The sequence below is a fragment of the Myotis brandtii genome, unplaced genomic scaffold (genome assembly GCF_000412655.1).
Source record: "Myotis brandtii unplaced genomic scaffold, ASM41265v1 scaffold413, whole genome shotgun sequence".
NCBI lineage: Eukaryota > Metazoa > Chordata > Mammalia > Chiroptera > Vespertilionidae > Myotis > Myotis brandtii.
Window position 1 is genome coordinate 554015 of NW_005365869.1, and position 14164 is coordinate 568178.

A 14164-nucleotide genomic window follows, 5' to 3' on the forward strand; every position below is an offset into this window, starting at 1 on the left:
TTGTGGGTTCCATCCCCGGTCAGGGCACATACAAGAATCAATCAATGAGTGTATAAATAAGTGGCACAACAAGTCAGTGCCTCTCTCTCTCTCTCCCTCTCTCTCTCTCTCCCTCTCTCTCCTATCTAAAATCAATACATTTTTTTCATTTTTTAAAGAAAAAGAAAGAAAGCCATTCCCTACTATAGGAAGAGAAAAAGAGTAAAAGTGTTATCTTTAAAGTTTTTTGTTCTGCCATCAAATAGTAATTATCTTATATTGCCCTTTCCAAACTCCCTTTTAAACTCAAAAATTCATCTAATTTTCAAAGTCAAGTGGTATTTATACGTTGCCCCCTGTTTTCCTCTACACTCATTTTCTGTCTAACAAATAAGGTAAGCCTCTGCCCCGTTGTCCCCAAGTACTGCAAACTGGGAATATGGTTTCTTGAAATTATTTCATTTTATCCAAGATCCATTACTACAAAGAATGGGTGGCCTGTGATTTTTTTTATCATATGAAATTATATCTGTTTAAGGAGGTCCTACAAAGGAATCTTAAAATAGTAATGTAGACTGAATGCTACGGATGATATTGTCAGATGGTCATTTTCCAGCTTATTTCTGAAGGTTACTAAGACAACATATCTCAGGGTAACTTAACGCTTTATGCTAGGTGTCGGCATTCTAGGCATTATCTTTAAGGTAAGTTTAACTTGCCACTTTTTAGGACTTAAATTGTAACAAAGCAAATGATAAGTCTTGTTTCAAAACTTCCAGTTTTTTTCTAGGCCTTTTTGTGACCAATGCATTGATATTTAACTATGAATTTTTGTTTTGTGACTACTACAGACCTTTAAAACACTCTCGTTTAGTGGCAAGCACACACGTTTACTAAATTGAATGTTCATTTATAACTTTGTAAAGACTGAACTATACTTGATAAAGTTTTATCTTTTCAGGCTGCCCCTGTCACGAGTGAATTGTTCTCAGTTTCTGGGTTTATGTGCTCTTCCAGGTAGGTAACACTACCGTTGGCTTCTTACTGATATATTTAAAGGTGGGTTTGTTTCATTTTTAGGTTTTTGTTTATTTTTTTGTTTTTGGTCAACTAACACATTATTCTCCGTACTGAGTAATAGGAGAATTGGCCATCAGCATGGACACTCACTTTTGGCAGCCCTTATGTTGGACCATAGGTAAAGGAACATAGGTACACTCTTCCACCCTTCCAGATCCACATTCACAGTTTTACATTTCTGACTTTCCTATCTTAATAAAATGTAAAGCCTGGGGTACAAAGTGAGGCTGGGGACTATAGCTAGGTACTTACTGCCAAAAGAACATAGAAGAAATAATTCTCACATTAGGAGTTCCTTCAGCTGAGATCTATAAATCTCTGGGTTCTATTCCTAAGAATATAAGAAATTGAAATTTACATTCAAAATGGAATTGAAGCATATTAATGATCATGTGGAATGTCTTTCTAAATAGCTATGTTATGTTAAAATATACTTGTAATATATGACCAAAAACTGACTTTTTCACTTGTTTTATCACTTCTTATAGGTTGTAAATTTAAAGATATTAGAAGAAATATCCAAAAAGATACAGGTAGGTGGAATAGGAAACAACCATGTTAATCGTTTCTTTTTAAATAACACTAATAATCTTTGTCAGAAAGAAAAACTGTAGTCTCTTCTCAATATACCAAATAAATGACTGATATTTCATAAAATTTCAAACCACACACTATTCTAATATGTAAAGAGGTATTTTTGAAGGGTACAGAAAACTCATCATTCACTAAAATAAATACGTAGAAACTGCCTTTGGGTTTAGAACGTATAAGTTGGAGGGAGAAAAGTATGTAAATAGAAAACTGACATTGCGTAGATTTTTGAATGCTGTTCTTTACAGACTTGACTGTGGTAGTGGAAAGTAAGCCTGAGCTGGGAACCCAGAGGTGGTAGTGAAATTGTCCATCCCACATAGATAATTTAGGGAGCCAGCATCTCGGTGGGAAAGATGGAGCGAGGTCTGATCTTCACATGGTCAAGGATGTTCAGACCACTATAGCCTCAAGTCTGATAATCTCACAAATATCCTGATAATCTACCCCAATTTGAAATTTACATATGGCATGATACTAAAAAACTCAGATTTTCAAAATATTTTATTCTAGTTGGCCTGGAATATTTCAAGGCTACTAGTCTTACCAATGTCCTTATAACACATCAAAATAAAAATGTGTTATTACTTGATTCTGACCAGTATAGACTTCTTTAATCTTTATTTTTTTTCTTGTTGTTTTAGAATATGAATTTGCTGATGTACTTTCTTTAATTTATTCCTTACCTACCAAAAAAAGACTTAAAGAGGCTAATAGGTTAGTTGACCCTTGTAATATTTGTAAAAATTTTCTGAGTTAGAGACACCCACCATGGTAGGAAATTTCCATTTGGAGAACATTTAATGTAAATCACTGGTTCAAGATCCGACCTTGCACATTTTGGAAAGCCCTATTTATTTAGTATCTTCTATAAAAGGGGTTTCCAATATTTTACCACACCTTTTGTTTTTCAATGCAATTCAATATTTTTAAAAAATGACAATGTTTGATAGAGACCTAGAATCTCCTAGTGGCAGTCCCTGTGGTCCCTCCTCAAAGTCCTTTCCAGGGAATTTTGAAAACCACTGTATAATTGAAATTACCCAGTGTGTACAAGAGGCAAATGAAAATTACTTCCTCTTAAAAATAATTAGGTGTGTTAATGATAGGTTAAATCTTTTTAGAAGTATAAAAATATAGCAGTAATATCTAGAGCGCCACTGTCCATAGAAATATAATGGGAACCACAAGTAGAGATCATATATGTAACTTCACATTTTCTAGTTGTCACATTAAAAAAAAAAAGGTGAAATTAACATAATAATATATATTACTTAACCTAATATAACCTAAATAGTATCATTTCAATGGGTTTTTATTATAAAACAAATTATTCATGAGATAGGTTTTTTTTGTATTTAATCTTTGAAATTAGATATGTATTTTACACTTAGAAAGCATCTCAGTTTGGACTAGACACATTTCAAGTGCAATAGATTTATAGATTATCATTTGTTATTTACTTAGAGATTCATGATCAAAGGCACTTTGTACTTAAATAGCTAAGTATCCTTGCATTTAGGAGGCGGGGAGGGAGAAGAGGCTCAGATCAGCCAGAATTAGATATTGCCATAAGAAAGTTCTGGTGTATAGAATGGCCTATGGTAGTATTGCTTGGTTCATATTCATTATAGTGAAAGTAGCTAAATTGCATAACTCTAGTATAGTTAGTGTTTTATTTCCTAAAGACCTAGTCCATAAATTAAATCCATGAGGTGTAGTACAGTATGAGTATAAGGGAGAATACAAGAGCTCTGGCACCATGGCCATGCTGGAGACTTTATATACAATGCTTGGGGTAAAACAAAACAACAGATTGGTGAAAGCAGCAAACATGGTTGGTTTTGTGAGAAGAAAACAGAAAAAAAAAAAAGTGCTATCATCCTTTCTCAAGAGTTTATTTTGAAATATTAAATTTATTTTTAAACATATACTGTAAAAAATGTCAAAAACAAAAATATAATTGACTCATTTTTAAATTCAGTAAAAAGCATTTTGAGTTATAAAGTCTGATTTAATTTTAACCACCTTTCATTGCAGATGTTTCAATAAATCCCATTTTATGGATAGTGACTTAATTTTTACCCTAGTTTGAAGACAGATCAATATTGTTTTAGATTATCAGTAAGCACTTCAAATTTATAGATTATCATTTATTATTTACTTAGTTTAGCTTAAGAAATGTAACTCCAGTTACATGGCCGGTGTGGCTCCGTTGGTTGGGCATCATCCTGTGCACCGAAAGATTGCTGGTGGTGCGTGCCCAGGTTGTGGGCTCCATCCCAGTGGGGGCAGGGGTGGGGAGGTGCAGCAGGCAACTAATCAATGTTTCTCTCTTACATCCATGATTCTCTCAAAAAATCAATAAAAACATTTTTTTAAAATAATAGTAATACCTTTAAAAAAAGAAATGTTAACTCCATATGGTGTGTGTCTGTGTATTTTGGTCTATTGGCAGAAGAACTAAAGAACTATGGCATACAAGACATATTTGTTTTCTGCACCAGAGGGGAACTATCAAAATATAGAGTCCCAAACCTTTTGAACTTCTACCAACAATATGGAATTACTACTCATCATCATCCAATCCCAGATGGAGGAACTCCCGACATAGCCAACTGCTGTGAAATAATGGAGGCGCTTGCAATCTGCCTTAAAAATAACCGAAAAACCTTAATACAGTAAGTTCTCCTTTTCTCCATATATTACATGAGAAATGTCCCAGTCAGAATGACTTCTCCAATTACTGCATCTTTATTCAGTTATTACTTACCTTCTGTTTTGTTGTAAGGATTAAAAAGAAAGAATGCATGAAAAGTACCAGCACAATAGCTAGTACAGAGCAAGTACTCAGAAATTTGCTTTTATTACTTTTGAAGAATAAGGACAATAAAAGAGTAGATTTTGAAATTTCTAGAATAGGGTTACAGGCTTTTCTTTCCTTTTGTCTTAGATCTTTACTTACAATTTTAGGACCCTCCCTCCCAAAAAAAGAATGTGCATTATTTTTGTATTAACTTATTGATCAGCCTTTCAGTTGCTTCCAACAGCAAGAAAGTCAATTTTTTTAAAATCAGCAGTAAAGCCGAAACTGGTTTGGCTCAGTGGATAGAGCGGCGGCCTGCGGACTGAAAGGTCCCAGGTTCGATTCCAGTCAAGGGCATGTACCTGGGTTGTGGGCACATCCCCAGTAGGAGATGTGCAGGAGGCAGCTGATCGATGTTTCTCTCTCTCATCGATGTTTCTAACTCTCTATCTCTCTCCCTTCCTCTCTGTAAAAAATCAATACAATATATTTTTTTAAAAAAATCAGCAGTAAAGAAATAATCCTAAGCAATCTACTCTTTTATTGTCCTTAACTCTTCAAAAGTAATAAAAGCAAATTTCTGAGTGCTCGCTCTGTACCAGGTGTTGTGCTGGTACTCTTAAAAATATGACTTGAAAATTATATTTGATTATGTGAATTTGCGACCAGTATGAAAGAGAAACTCTCACTGTTTGTCAAATGGCTATACACAAGTTGCTGATATGAAAGCTTAAAACAAAATAAAATAGGCTAAGAAAGAAAGAGGAGAGAAGAAAAAAGTAGCTTGCAGAAAGGAAGAAGAGAAGTGGTGCTGTGGATAAGAAGAGCAGACACTCTGCCAGAAGTGAGACACAGCAGAGGGCCAGCCACAGGGAGCAAACCAGTCCTTCTCTGTGCTCATGATACTTTTTGTAGCCTAATAAGCTGCTTAATCCTTTCTGAAACAAGATAGAATATTAAATACTCTAACACCTCAAAAGCCCTAAAGTCCCTGAATTCATTGCATTGAGTTAGAAATTATGCAGACTAACAAAAATAATCGAGTAGTCTTAGACCACCTAGGACAGTGGTTCTCAACCTTCTGGCCCTTTAAATACAGTTCCTCATGTTGTGACCCAACCATAAAATTATTTTCGTTGCTACTTCATAACTGTAATGTTGCTACTGTTATGAATCGTCATGTAAATATCTGATATGCAGGATGGTCTTTGGCGACCCCTGTGAAAGGGTCGTTCGACCGCCAAAGGGGTCTCGACCCACAGGTTGAGAATCGCTGACCTAGGAAAAGGGCAAGCCCAGTCAACTTCTCTTCCTTGACCTAGAGCTCAGGGGCCTCATGCAACCGTTCCTGTTCTGAAGGCAAAGCACAGTAGTGCAGGGTCTTTGAGGGCACACACCTGTTTGTGGCCAAACTGAACTCTGACAAACAGAGAACTAATAGGGAATAAAGAACTAGAAGCCATCCTACAGTTTGCAAACTTACTCTAGAGAAAAGCATCGTCTCTCACTGTAAGCAATTACTAATTGCTTTACTAATTATAAAAGCAAAATTTTAGAATAAATAGTTGTCTTTGCTAAATATTCTAAGCCTAAAATTCATTAGATAATTAGATGTAGCTAGTGAAAAACATTTTCCAATTTTTGGACCCTTTTTTTCAAACGAATTCTGAGATTTTTTTTTTTTTTTCAAGTAGATTTTTTTTTTCTTTTGGCGTTTTTTCAAGTAAATTTTTGAAAGATTTACCAGAAAGTTTCCAGAGATCAAACTAGCTCAGATTAGTGTAGCTTAACAAAATCCACTCTAATAGGTTCTAGCAAAACAAATACTCTGAAGTTTGAACAGAATACAGAGAGGATGGAAAGATGGGTGGGCAGCTTTGCATATGTTAAATGCTTCAGGCTCCCACAAATCATCTGAAGACTGGAAGTTTTCATTGTCCCAGAGCTTTCAAGGTGTCCTGGAGTAACTACTGTTGGGACAAAGACAATTTTCTCTCCATTCTGCCATCTTTGAGTGCCCAGATGACCATACAGCTCTAGAGTTTATCCCTCTGAAACAGGGTCTGGTACATTTTTTCACTGTCTCACTAGTTCTCCCTGGACATTTCATTCCTTTATAAAGTCAGTGAACACTGCTTGCCTACCATGATATACCATTTCCGAGGGCTGTTGTAACAAAGTACCACAGACTGGATAGCTTAAAACAACAGAAATTTATTCTCTCCCAGTTCTGGAGGCTAGCAGCCCAAAATCAACACCAACATCCATACTCCCTCTGAGACAAGAGTCTTTCCTTGCCTCTCCCTAAGCTTCTGGTGGTGGCCGGCAATCCCAGGCATTCCTTGGCCTGCAGCTGCATCACTCCAATCTCTGCCTCAGTCATGACATGATTGTCCCCGTGTGTTTGTGCCTTCATATGGTATTTTCTTCTATAAGGACACCTGTCAGATTGGATTAGGGCCCACCCTAATGATCTCATCTTAACTTGATTACTAGTACATCTACAAAGACTGTTTCCAAATAAGGTCACATTCACAGCACTAGGGATTAGGACTTCAACATATCTTTTTGGGGACACAATTCAACCCAAAACACATACTGTGTCCCAAACTGAATACAAAACACACACTGTGAAGCACTGCCCCTGTCCTCAAGGAATCCACAGCTAACATTGCTACCATGTGAGTGCAAAACTCACTCAAGGTGTATATGAGGCAGCACCCAGGACAGAGATAGTTTCTGTGGGAGTGCAAGGCATTTCAGGGAATAAAATTGGAGCTTGGTTTTGAAGGATGAGTAGGAATCAATCAACCAATCAGACAGAGGAGGAAAGATAGGAGTAGCAAGAGGTGTAAAGTAGTAGTCATCTTGCAGAAAGCCACTGCAGTGCTCTATCTACCTTTCTGTGGTGGATCCTCATCTCTGAAACAGGCCTACATCTGGGACACTGAGTAGAAAGCCAGTTCATGAATTCTCTGCAGTGGTCGGCAAACTGCGGCTCGCGAGCCACATGCGGCTCTTTGGCCCCTTGAGTGTGGCTCTGCCACAAAATACTGACTTCTGCGCATGGGCCACGAAGTTTCAATCGCACTGTATGTGTGCGCCTGCACGTGGTATTTTGTGGAAGAGAAGAGACACAGGGGCCAAAGAGCCGCATGTGGCTCACGAGCCGCAGTTTGCCGACCACTGCTCTAGAGGTCAGTGCCTGTCTGGTCCTCTGCCTCACATCCTATCCGGAGACATGTATGTACAGCTTCATCTACAATACACTACAGTAATTGATGTTCAGGATGAGTCATCAGCACCCAATTAGGTTCAGTATATGCTCTAAGAAAGTTAGGAAGTGTGTAATACATTTTTTAGGGTCTTTGAAAATGATTAAAATGATTTTGTTGTTGAAGGTTAATCTTCATTTTTCCGAGATCAGTTATGCAGAATTGCTAATATCTTTATAGCGCTAACATTAATTTACTTCTTACTCTGTGCCAAGCTCAGTTCTAAGCCCTTTACAGATGTTACCTCATTTAGTCCTCCCTATGAAGTAGGTACTATTGCTGTCACCATTTTATAGGTGAAAAGGCTGAGGCCCAGAGAAGCTAAGTAATTTGCTTAGGTTCAAGCATCTAATAAATATAGATCTAGAGTCAACCCAGGCAGTGGGGCTCCAGAGCCCATGCTCTAAACTTCTATGGTATGCTACCTCTGTACTCTTCTAAGGTAAATGAAGAGTTATTATACAGACAGCACTTGTCCCGTAACCACTAAGGTTTTATTCAGAGGAAGACAATCCAAGTGGCAGTTGGTAAAATAGTCTGATTTCTACCATATTTAGTAACAAGTTCCACTTCTCAGATGTAGATCCTGGAGTTTAAAGAGGTCACTAAAAAGACCTTGCCTACTTGACCCTTAGAGGTGTTCAGAATAACTGCTCTTCATCATATAAATAAGCACTTTGCTCTTCATCAACTCAAAAATACTTATTAATCATGGTTTGCAAGGCACTGTGCTGGGCATTAAAGTTAAAAATAGATGGCAGAAACAACAAGTCTTTAGTTGTAATTGTTGGGATGGAATGAAAATATATAAATTTCAAAACTGTACTTCCCTTTCAGCTGTTATGGAGGAATTGGGAGATCTTGTCTTGGTAAGAAATATATTTTCATTATTCAGTGTTTTTTTAACTTCAAGTATGCAAACTCCTCTTTCTGGGGCATATGCTCACTGTATGAAAATAAAACAAAACACAATATAAGTCTGCTAAGACCCATCAGTTTATTTAAGGCCCTAAATGTGGTGTTCCCTAGGAAGCTGAGGTGGGGGCGAGAGGTGTTTTCAACATTGTTTTGGAGGATTCTGCAAAACATAATTTGCAAGTCTTAGCACCTGCATTCTTGTGTTTTGTTTTGTTTTCTAATGTTATCCGTATGCAGGTGTTATGATACCAACAGTAACTTCTAAATAATACCCACTGGTAACATAAATATGAAAACCAAAGTTAATTACCATATGTTAACTTTAAACTTAAAAAAAAAATGTATTAAAGAAAAAAACATTTAATGAAATGCCACACTGGAGTAACATTTATTCCTTCTAGTATTGGACAGTATGGAAATTAAAAACTTTTGTGTTTCAAAGAACACTATCAAAAGACATTATGGGGAAAGTATTTGCAAACCATATATCTGATAAGGGACTCACTAGAATATATAAAGAACTCATACAACTCGATAATAAAAAAAAATCCAATTTTTAAAAAAGAGAAAAATATCTAAATACATATTTCTCCAAACAAAATCTACAAATGACCAATAAGCACATGAAAAGATGTTCAGCCCGGCTGGTGTGGCTCAGTGGTTGAGCATCGACCCAGGAACCAAGAGGTCACAGGTTTGATTCCTGGTCAGGGCACATGCCCAGCTTTCAGGCTTGATCACCAGTAGTGGTGTACAGGAGACAATCGAAATTTCTCCATCAATATTTCTATCTCTCTCTATCCCTCTCCCTTCCTCTCTAAAAATCAATAAAAACATTTTAAAAAATGTTCAGCATCACTAGTCATCAGGGAAATGCAAAACAAAGCCACAATGAGCTCTGGCCAGTGTTGTTCAGTGGTTACAGCATTGGCCCGAACACCACAGAAGGATCACGGGTTCGATTCCTGATCAAGGCACATACCTTGATTGTAATCCTCGCCTGTGGGAGGTAACCAATCGATGTGCCTCTCTCTTCCCCTCCCTCCCTTCCACTCTCTCTGGAAAAAAAATAAATAAATGGAAAAAATATCCTCTGCTAAAGGTTAACAATAACAAAAAAGCCACAATGCGATACCATTTAATACTCATTAGGATAGCTATTTTCTAAAAAATGGAAAATAAGCATTTGCTAGGATGTGAGGGAACTGGAACCTTTATACAATGCTGGTGGGAATGTGAAATGGTACAGCTGCTTTGGAAAATAATCTAGCAATTCCTCAGTTAAACACAGAGTTACCACATGACCCAGCAATTCCACTCCTAGGTATATACCCCAAAAGAAATAAAAATGTTATGTCCACACAAAAACTTAGACATGATTGTTTATAGCAGCATTATTCATAATAGCCAAAAAATTGAAACAACCTGAATTTCCAGCAATTGAAAAATAAACAAAATGTATATCCAAAAAATGAAGTATTCATCCATAAAAAGGAACATGCCACAATATGTATGAATCTTCAACACATTATGCTAAGTGAAAGAAGCTAGTCACAAAAGACCATATATTGTTCCATTTATTAAAAATGTGTAGAATAGGCAAATCTATAGAGACAGAAAGTAGGTTATTGGTTGTTTAGGGCTGGGGTGATGGAGTGGTAGGGGGATGGTAACAAAAGGGTACAGGGTTTCTTTTTGAGGTGGTGAAAATGTCATACAACTGACTGGTGATGGCTGCACATATCTGAATACACTGTAATCCACTGACTTATATACTTTAAATTGTACAGTTATATGATATATGAGTTATCTATAATAATAAAAGCATAATATGCTAATTAGACCGGACGTCCTTCCAGACGAAGCCGGAGCTGAGAAGGAAGCCTGGGTCCTGGGTGCTGGAGGGAAGCCAGTGCCGGTAGCCAGGGAAAGGAAGGCCTACTCTTGCACGAATTTTGTGCATCAGGCCTCTAGTAATTCAATAAAGCTATGTGAAAAAAAAAGAATGAAGCCAGTGTTAAACTTTTAATTCAATCATTTAAAATTACAATTTAACTGTCAAAAAACACATACTAACGCCTCAGTCTTTTAATTCATTTCGAACAATTACACCAAACTTAGTGTTCTGTACCAAAGTAAGTGTAATGAAATATAAAATGCTCTACCCTACCATTAATTAGTTAATAATTTACTATTTTCCTATCATGTTCTATTAGTAGCCGCTTGTCTCCTACTATATCTGTCTGACACAGTATCACCACAGCAAGCCATAGACAGCCTGAGAGACCTAAGAGGATCTGGAGCAATACAGACCATAAAGGTACGGAGGTGGACTGTTTTTGTGCAGGTGTGATTGGGGGGCAGACCTTTAGAAACACAGGGTAATTCATCATTGTGGGGAAAGGAAAAGATGTCCCCTTCCCTCCTCTGGTTCTTTTTGGCTGATTGAATAATTAAATCAACATGAGATATTGACAAGAAAAAATCAAATTTATGTTCAGTAATTAATTTGCCCTGCCATATAGATGAGTTATCTCCAATAATAACTCATTATCAGCAAGGCTGTAATTCAAATCCCTCTACTAGTAGATAGTTGGAGAGGCGGTGGCAGAAGTTTCTCTTGAGCCCACAGGGTCTCAGTTGCCTTTAGCTCAAAATAACCCATGTACCACTGACATACGTCTTGGGGTGGCTGGTTCTGAACCCCTATATTATGAAAAGGACAATAAAAATCCAAAGCATTCTATTATTCATATTATCACCTGTTTATATTTTAATTGTTTTAAATATAACCTGGACGTCTAAAAAAGTTCACAATATTGCAAAAATAGTGAAAAAATTTGAACTTCCCAGTTTACTCTTCAGGATCTACAACTGTTTAGTTTTTGCCCCATTTCTGGAAGTGAATCCTCTCACTTGGAAAAATGAGATGGTTACCATAAACTTGGTAAATAATACCCACTGGTAACATAAGTATGAAAACCAAATGTAGTTCCTTGGGTAGATTTTTATTGAAAAAAGATCTAATGAAGATCTTATATCACCCAAACACTTAATAAGGATAGATGAATGACTATAATACAAAAAAATGTAAAGCAATGCTAATTATCTTTCACTGTAGATAATCAAAGTGGCGTTTTCCACATTGACTTTTCCCTTAACACTTAAAAAGCACTGCAGTGGCAACACCCAAGGATATCTATAATAATAAAAGCATAATATGCTAATTAGACCAGATGACCTTCCAGATGAAGCCAGAGCTGCGAGATGAAGCCAGTGCCGGCAGCCAGGGAAAGGAAGGCCTACTTTTGCATGAATTTCGTGCATCGGGCCTCTAGTTATTATATATTAATCATGTTGCTGAAAAGATTCTGCAGATTTCACTTTATTTTAGCTCTGTAAAGCTCAAGCAGGAACAGGCACTAAAGAATGTTGGCTTTTAGGTGGTTCCCTGAGCTGGACAGTCCATCTTCCCAGGGTGCAAGTCTAACCAAGTGTAATGAATGTGAATTATTACAACTGATGAATTCCCCGAGCAGCCTGGCTCTCAGTGCTCAAATAAGGTCATGCACACGTTCTGAAAACAGAGCTTCCTTTGTTAAGATCAAATGAGGCTTCAAATTCAAAATGTTCAAGTCTCTCTCTGAAACAAAATAAAATACACGTAGCTGTACACATATATGCACTTTTTACATCTTTAATCTTGAGAATTAAGCCCACCTTAGTATGGGCTGTCAATTTATCACCTTAGCATTCTGTGGCAAACAGGCTTTTCCTCATTAGCAGTATGCAATTTCAACCCCTCAGTAATGAAAGAGAATGAGATTATTGGCAGAGTAAGAATATCCTCTAGGAAGCTACTAAAACTCCAAATAAATTAACTTTTTAAAATGTGCTTATTTGTTAAGATTAATGATTTGTGATATTATCTACTATGAAAATTATTCCAAATGGATTATGTCATCACAAAAAGTGAAAAAATAGGGCTTCTATAAATTAATAGATTTTCTTGAATATTCCAAAGTTAATTGCTTTAGAAAGTCCTTCTCTGCCCTACTTACCCAAAACCCCTTCCCATGGGGGAAAATACACTTACAGAAAGAATGCCTTCACTGCCTTTTTAAAATCTTATTTGCTCCTGCCAGTAAAGGGAGAAAGGATTTTTACAGGTTTATAAAATATTCATCTGTTTCAAGCTACCTTCTGATTTTTGAAGCAGTTTTTCACTTTATGCAGCTTTACTGAAATATAAATGCTTACTTATCCCAAAGGATGTAGGATTGTTTTTAGCAAATGTTTCTGATTCCTGATTCCTACCAGCATTGAGACTACTCTGGGAGGTAGTTTTCTACAATGTATTTCAATACATCTTTACTTTTTTCAGCAATATAATTATCTTCATGACTTCCGGGACAAACTAGCTGCACACCTGTCATCAAGAGATTCACTATCAAGATCTGTATCTAGATAAAAAAAAAAAAAATTCCAAACAGCATATATATGACCATGTCTGATATTTGAGTTCTCTAATGTGAAGCCACGTGTTACCAACTTGAATGTAAATGTGTATGTGCAGATATTTCTAAAGCTTTTATTGATAAATTTCATTGTGTCTCTTTCATCTCTTATAGGACAAAAAAATTTCTACATAGTTTTCCTTTTAGAAATGAACTGGCTGCTCTGGTATATTTTACCTGGAGATAATGCTGAAAAAAGCATATGGGAAAAATATTTGGTTGCATATTTTTATTTGCCACACTTTACCTCATTTTACTATTGTAACTACTGGGTGGTATATAACATAGTATTAACTGTGAAAATTGGTATAGGTACCCAAGCAAGCTAAAATTATTTAAATAATTTTCACTTTTTATTCCTCTCAAACTCTCTCCCATTTTTTTCTACTTCATAGATAAATAAAATTGTGAGGGATCCTATGGATCTAGTCACCTCCCTGCCAATACTGAATCATTCCCGACAGCTGTGTATCCAGCCAGCATTTGCTTGGACATTTTTAGAGACACGGAATTCTTGGTTCAGACAGCTGCTCCGATTTTAGAACATTTTTTCCACCCTAGAAACTACATGAATGACTTTAATCCCTCTTTCACACTTATTGTATAAAGTGCTTATCTACAGATTAACAATCTCCAATTCTCACTCCTTCACCTTATCTAAGGCTATTGAACATGTCTTTTTTCACCATCAGCAGTCTTTTTGTCTTTCTTTTTTTAAAAATATATTTTATTGATTTTTTTACAGAAAGGAAGGGAGAGGGATAGTTAGAAATATTGATGAGAGAGAAACATCGATCAGCTGCCTCCTGCACACCCCTCACTGGGGATGTGCCCACAACCAAGGTACATGCCCTTGACCGGAATCGAACCTGGGACCAAAGGTCCAGTATGTACCATAATGTACAATCAGTATTTTAACATTCTTATGTTTAAACTGGGGATTTCTTTTCCAACACAATAAATGCCAAGTTATAGCAAGAAAGGTTATTTTTTTAAAG

At 36.5% G+C, this 14164-nt stretch overlaps 1 protein-coding gene across 4 annotated transcripts in view; it reads left to right on the forward strand.

Annotated features, from left to right (window-relative positions):
* CDKN3 (cyclin-dependent kinase inhibitor 3) overlaps positions 1 to 13254 on the forward strand; it is a 16536-nt gene extending 3282 nt beyond the window's left edge. Inside the window, exons 3-8 of one of the 4 annotated variants that reach the window (XM_005873587.2) lie at positions 941 to 996; positions 1548 to 1592; positions 4109 to 4331; positions 8569 to 8600; positions 10866 to 10969; positions 13034 to 13254. In XM_005873587.2, coding sequence (XP_005873649.1) covers positions 941 to 996; positions 1548 to 1592; positions 4109 to 4331; positions 8569 to 8600; positions 10866 to 10969; positions 13034 to 13120 — 547 coding nt within the window. In that variant the 3' untranslated portion in view covers positions 13121 to 13254. Of the gene's footprint in view, positions 1 to 926; positions 997 to 1039; positions 1178 to 1547; positions 1593 to 4108; positions 4332 to 8568; positions 8601 to 10865; positions 10970 to 13033 lie in introns of those variants that run through there. The other 3 variants (XM_014545594.1, XM_014545595.1, XM_005873589.2) reach the window with 3 other exon arrangements.
* Positions 13255 to 14164: the final 910 nt, after the last annotated feature.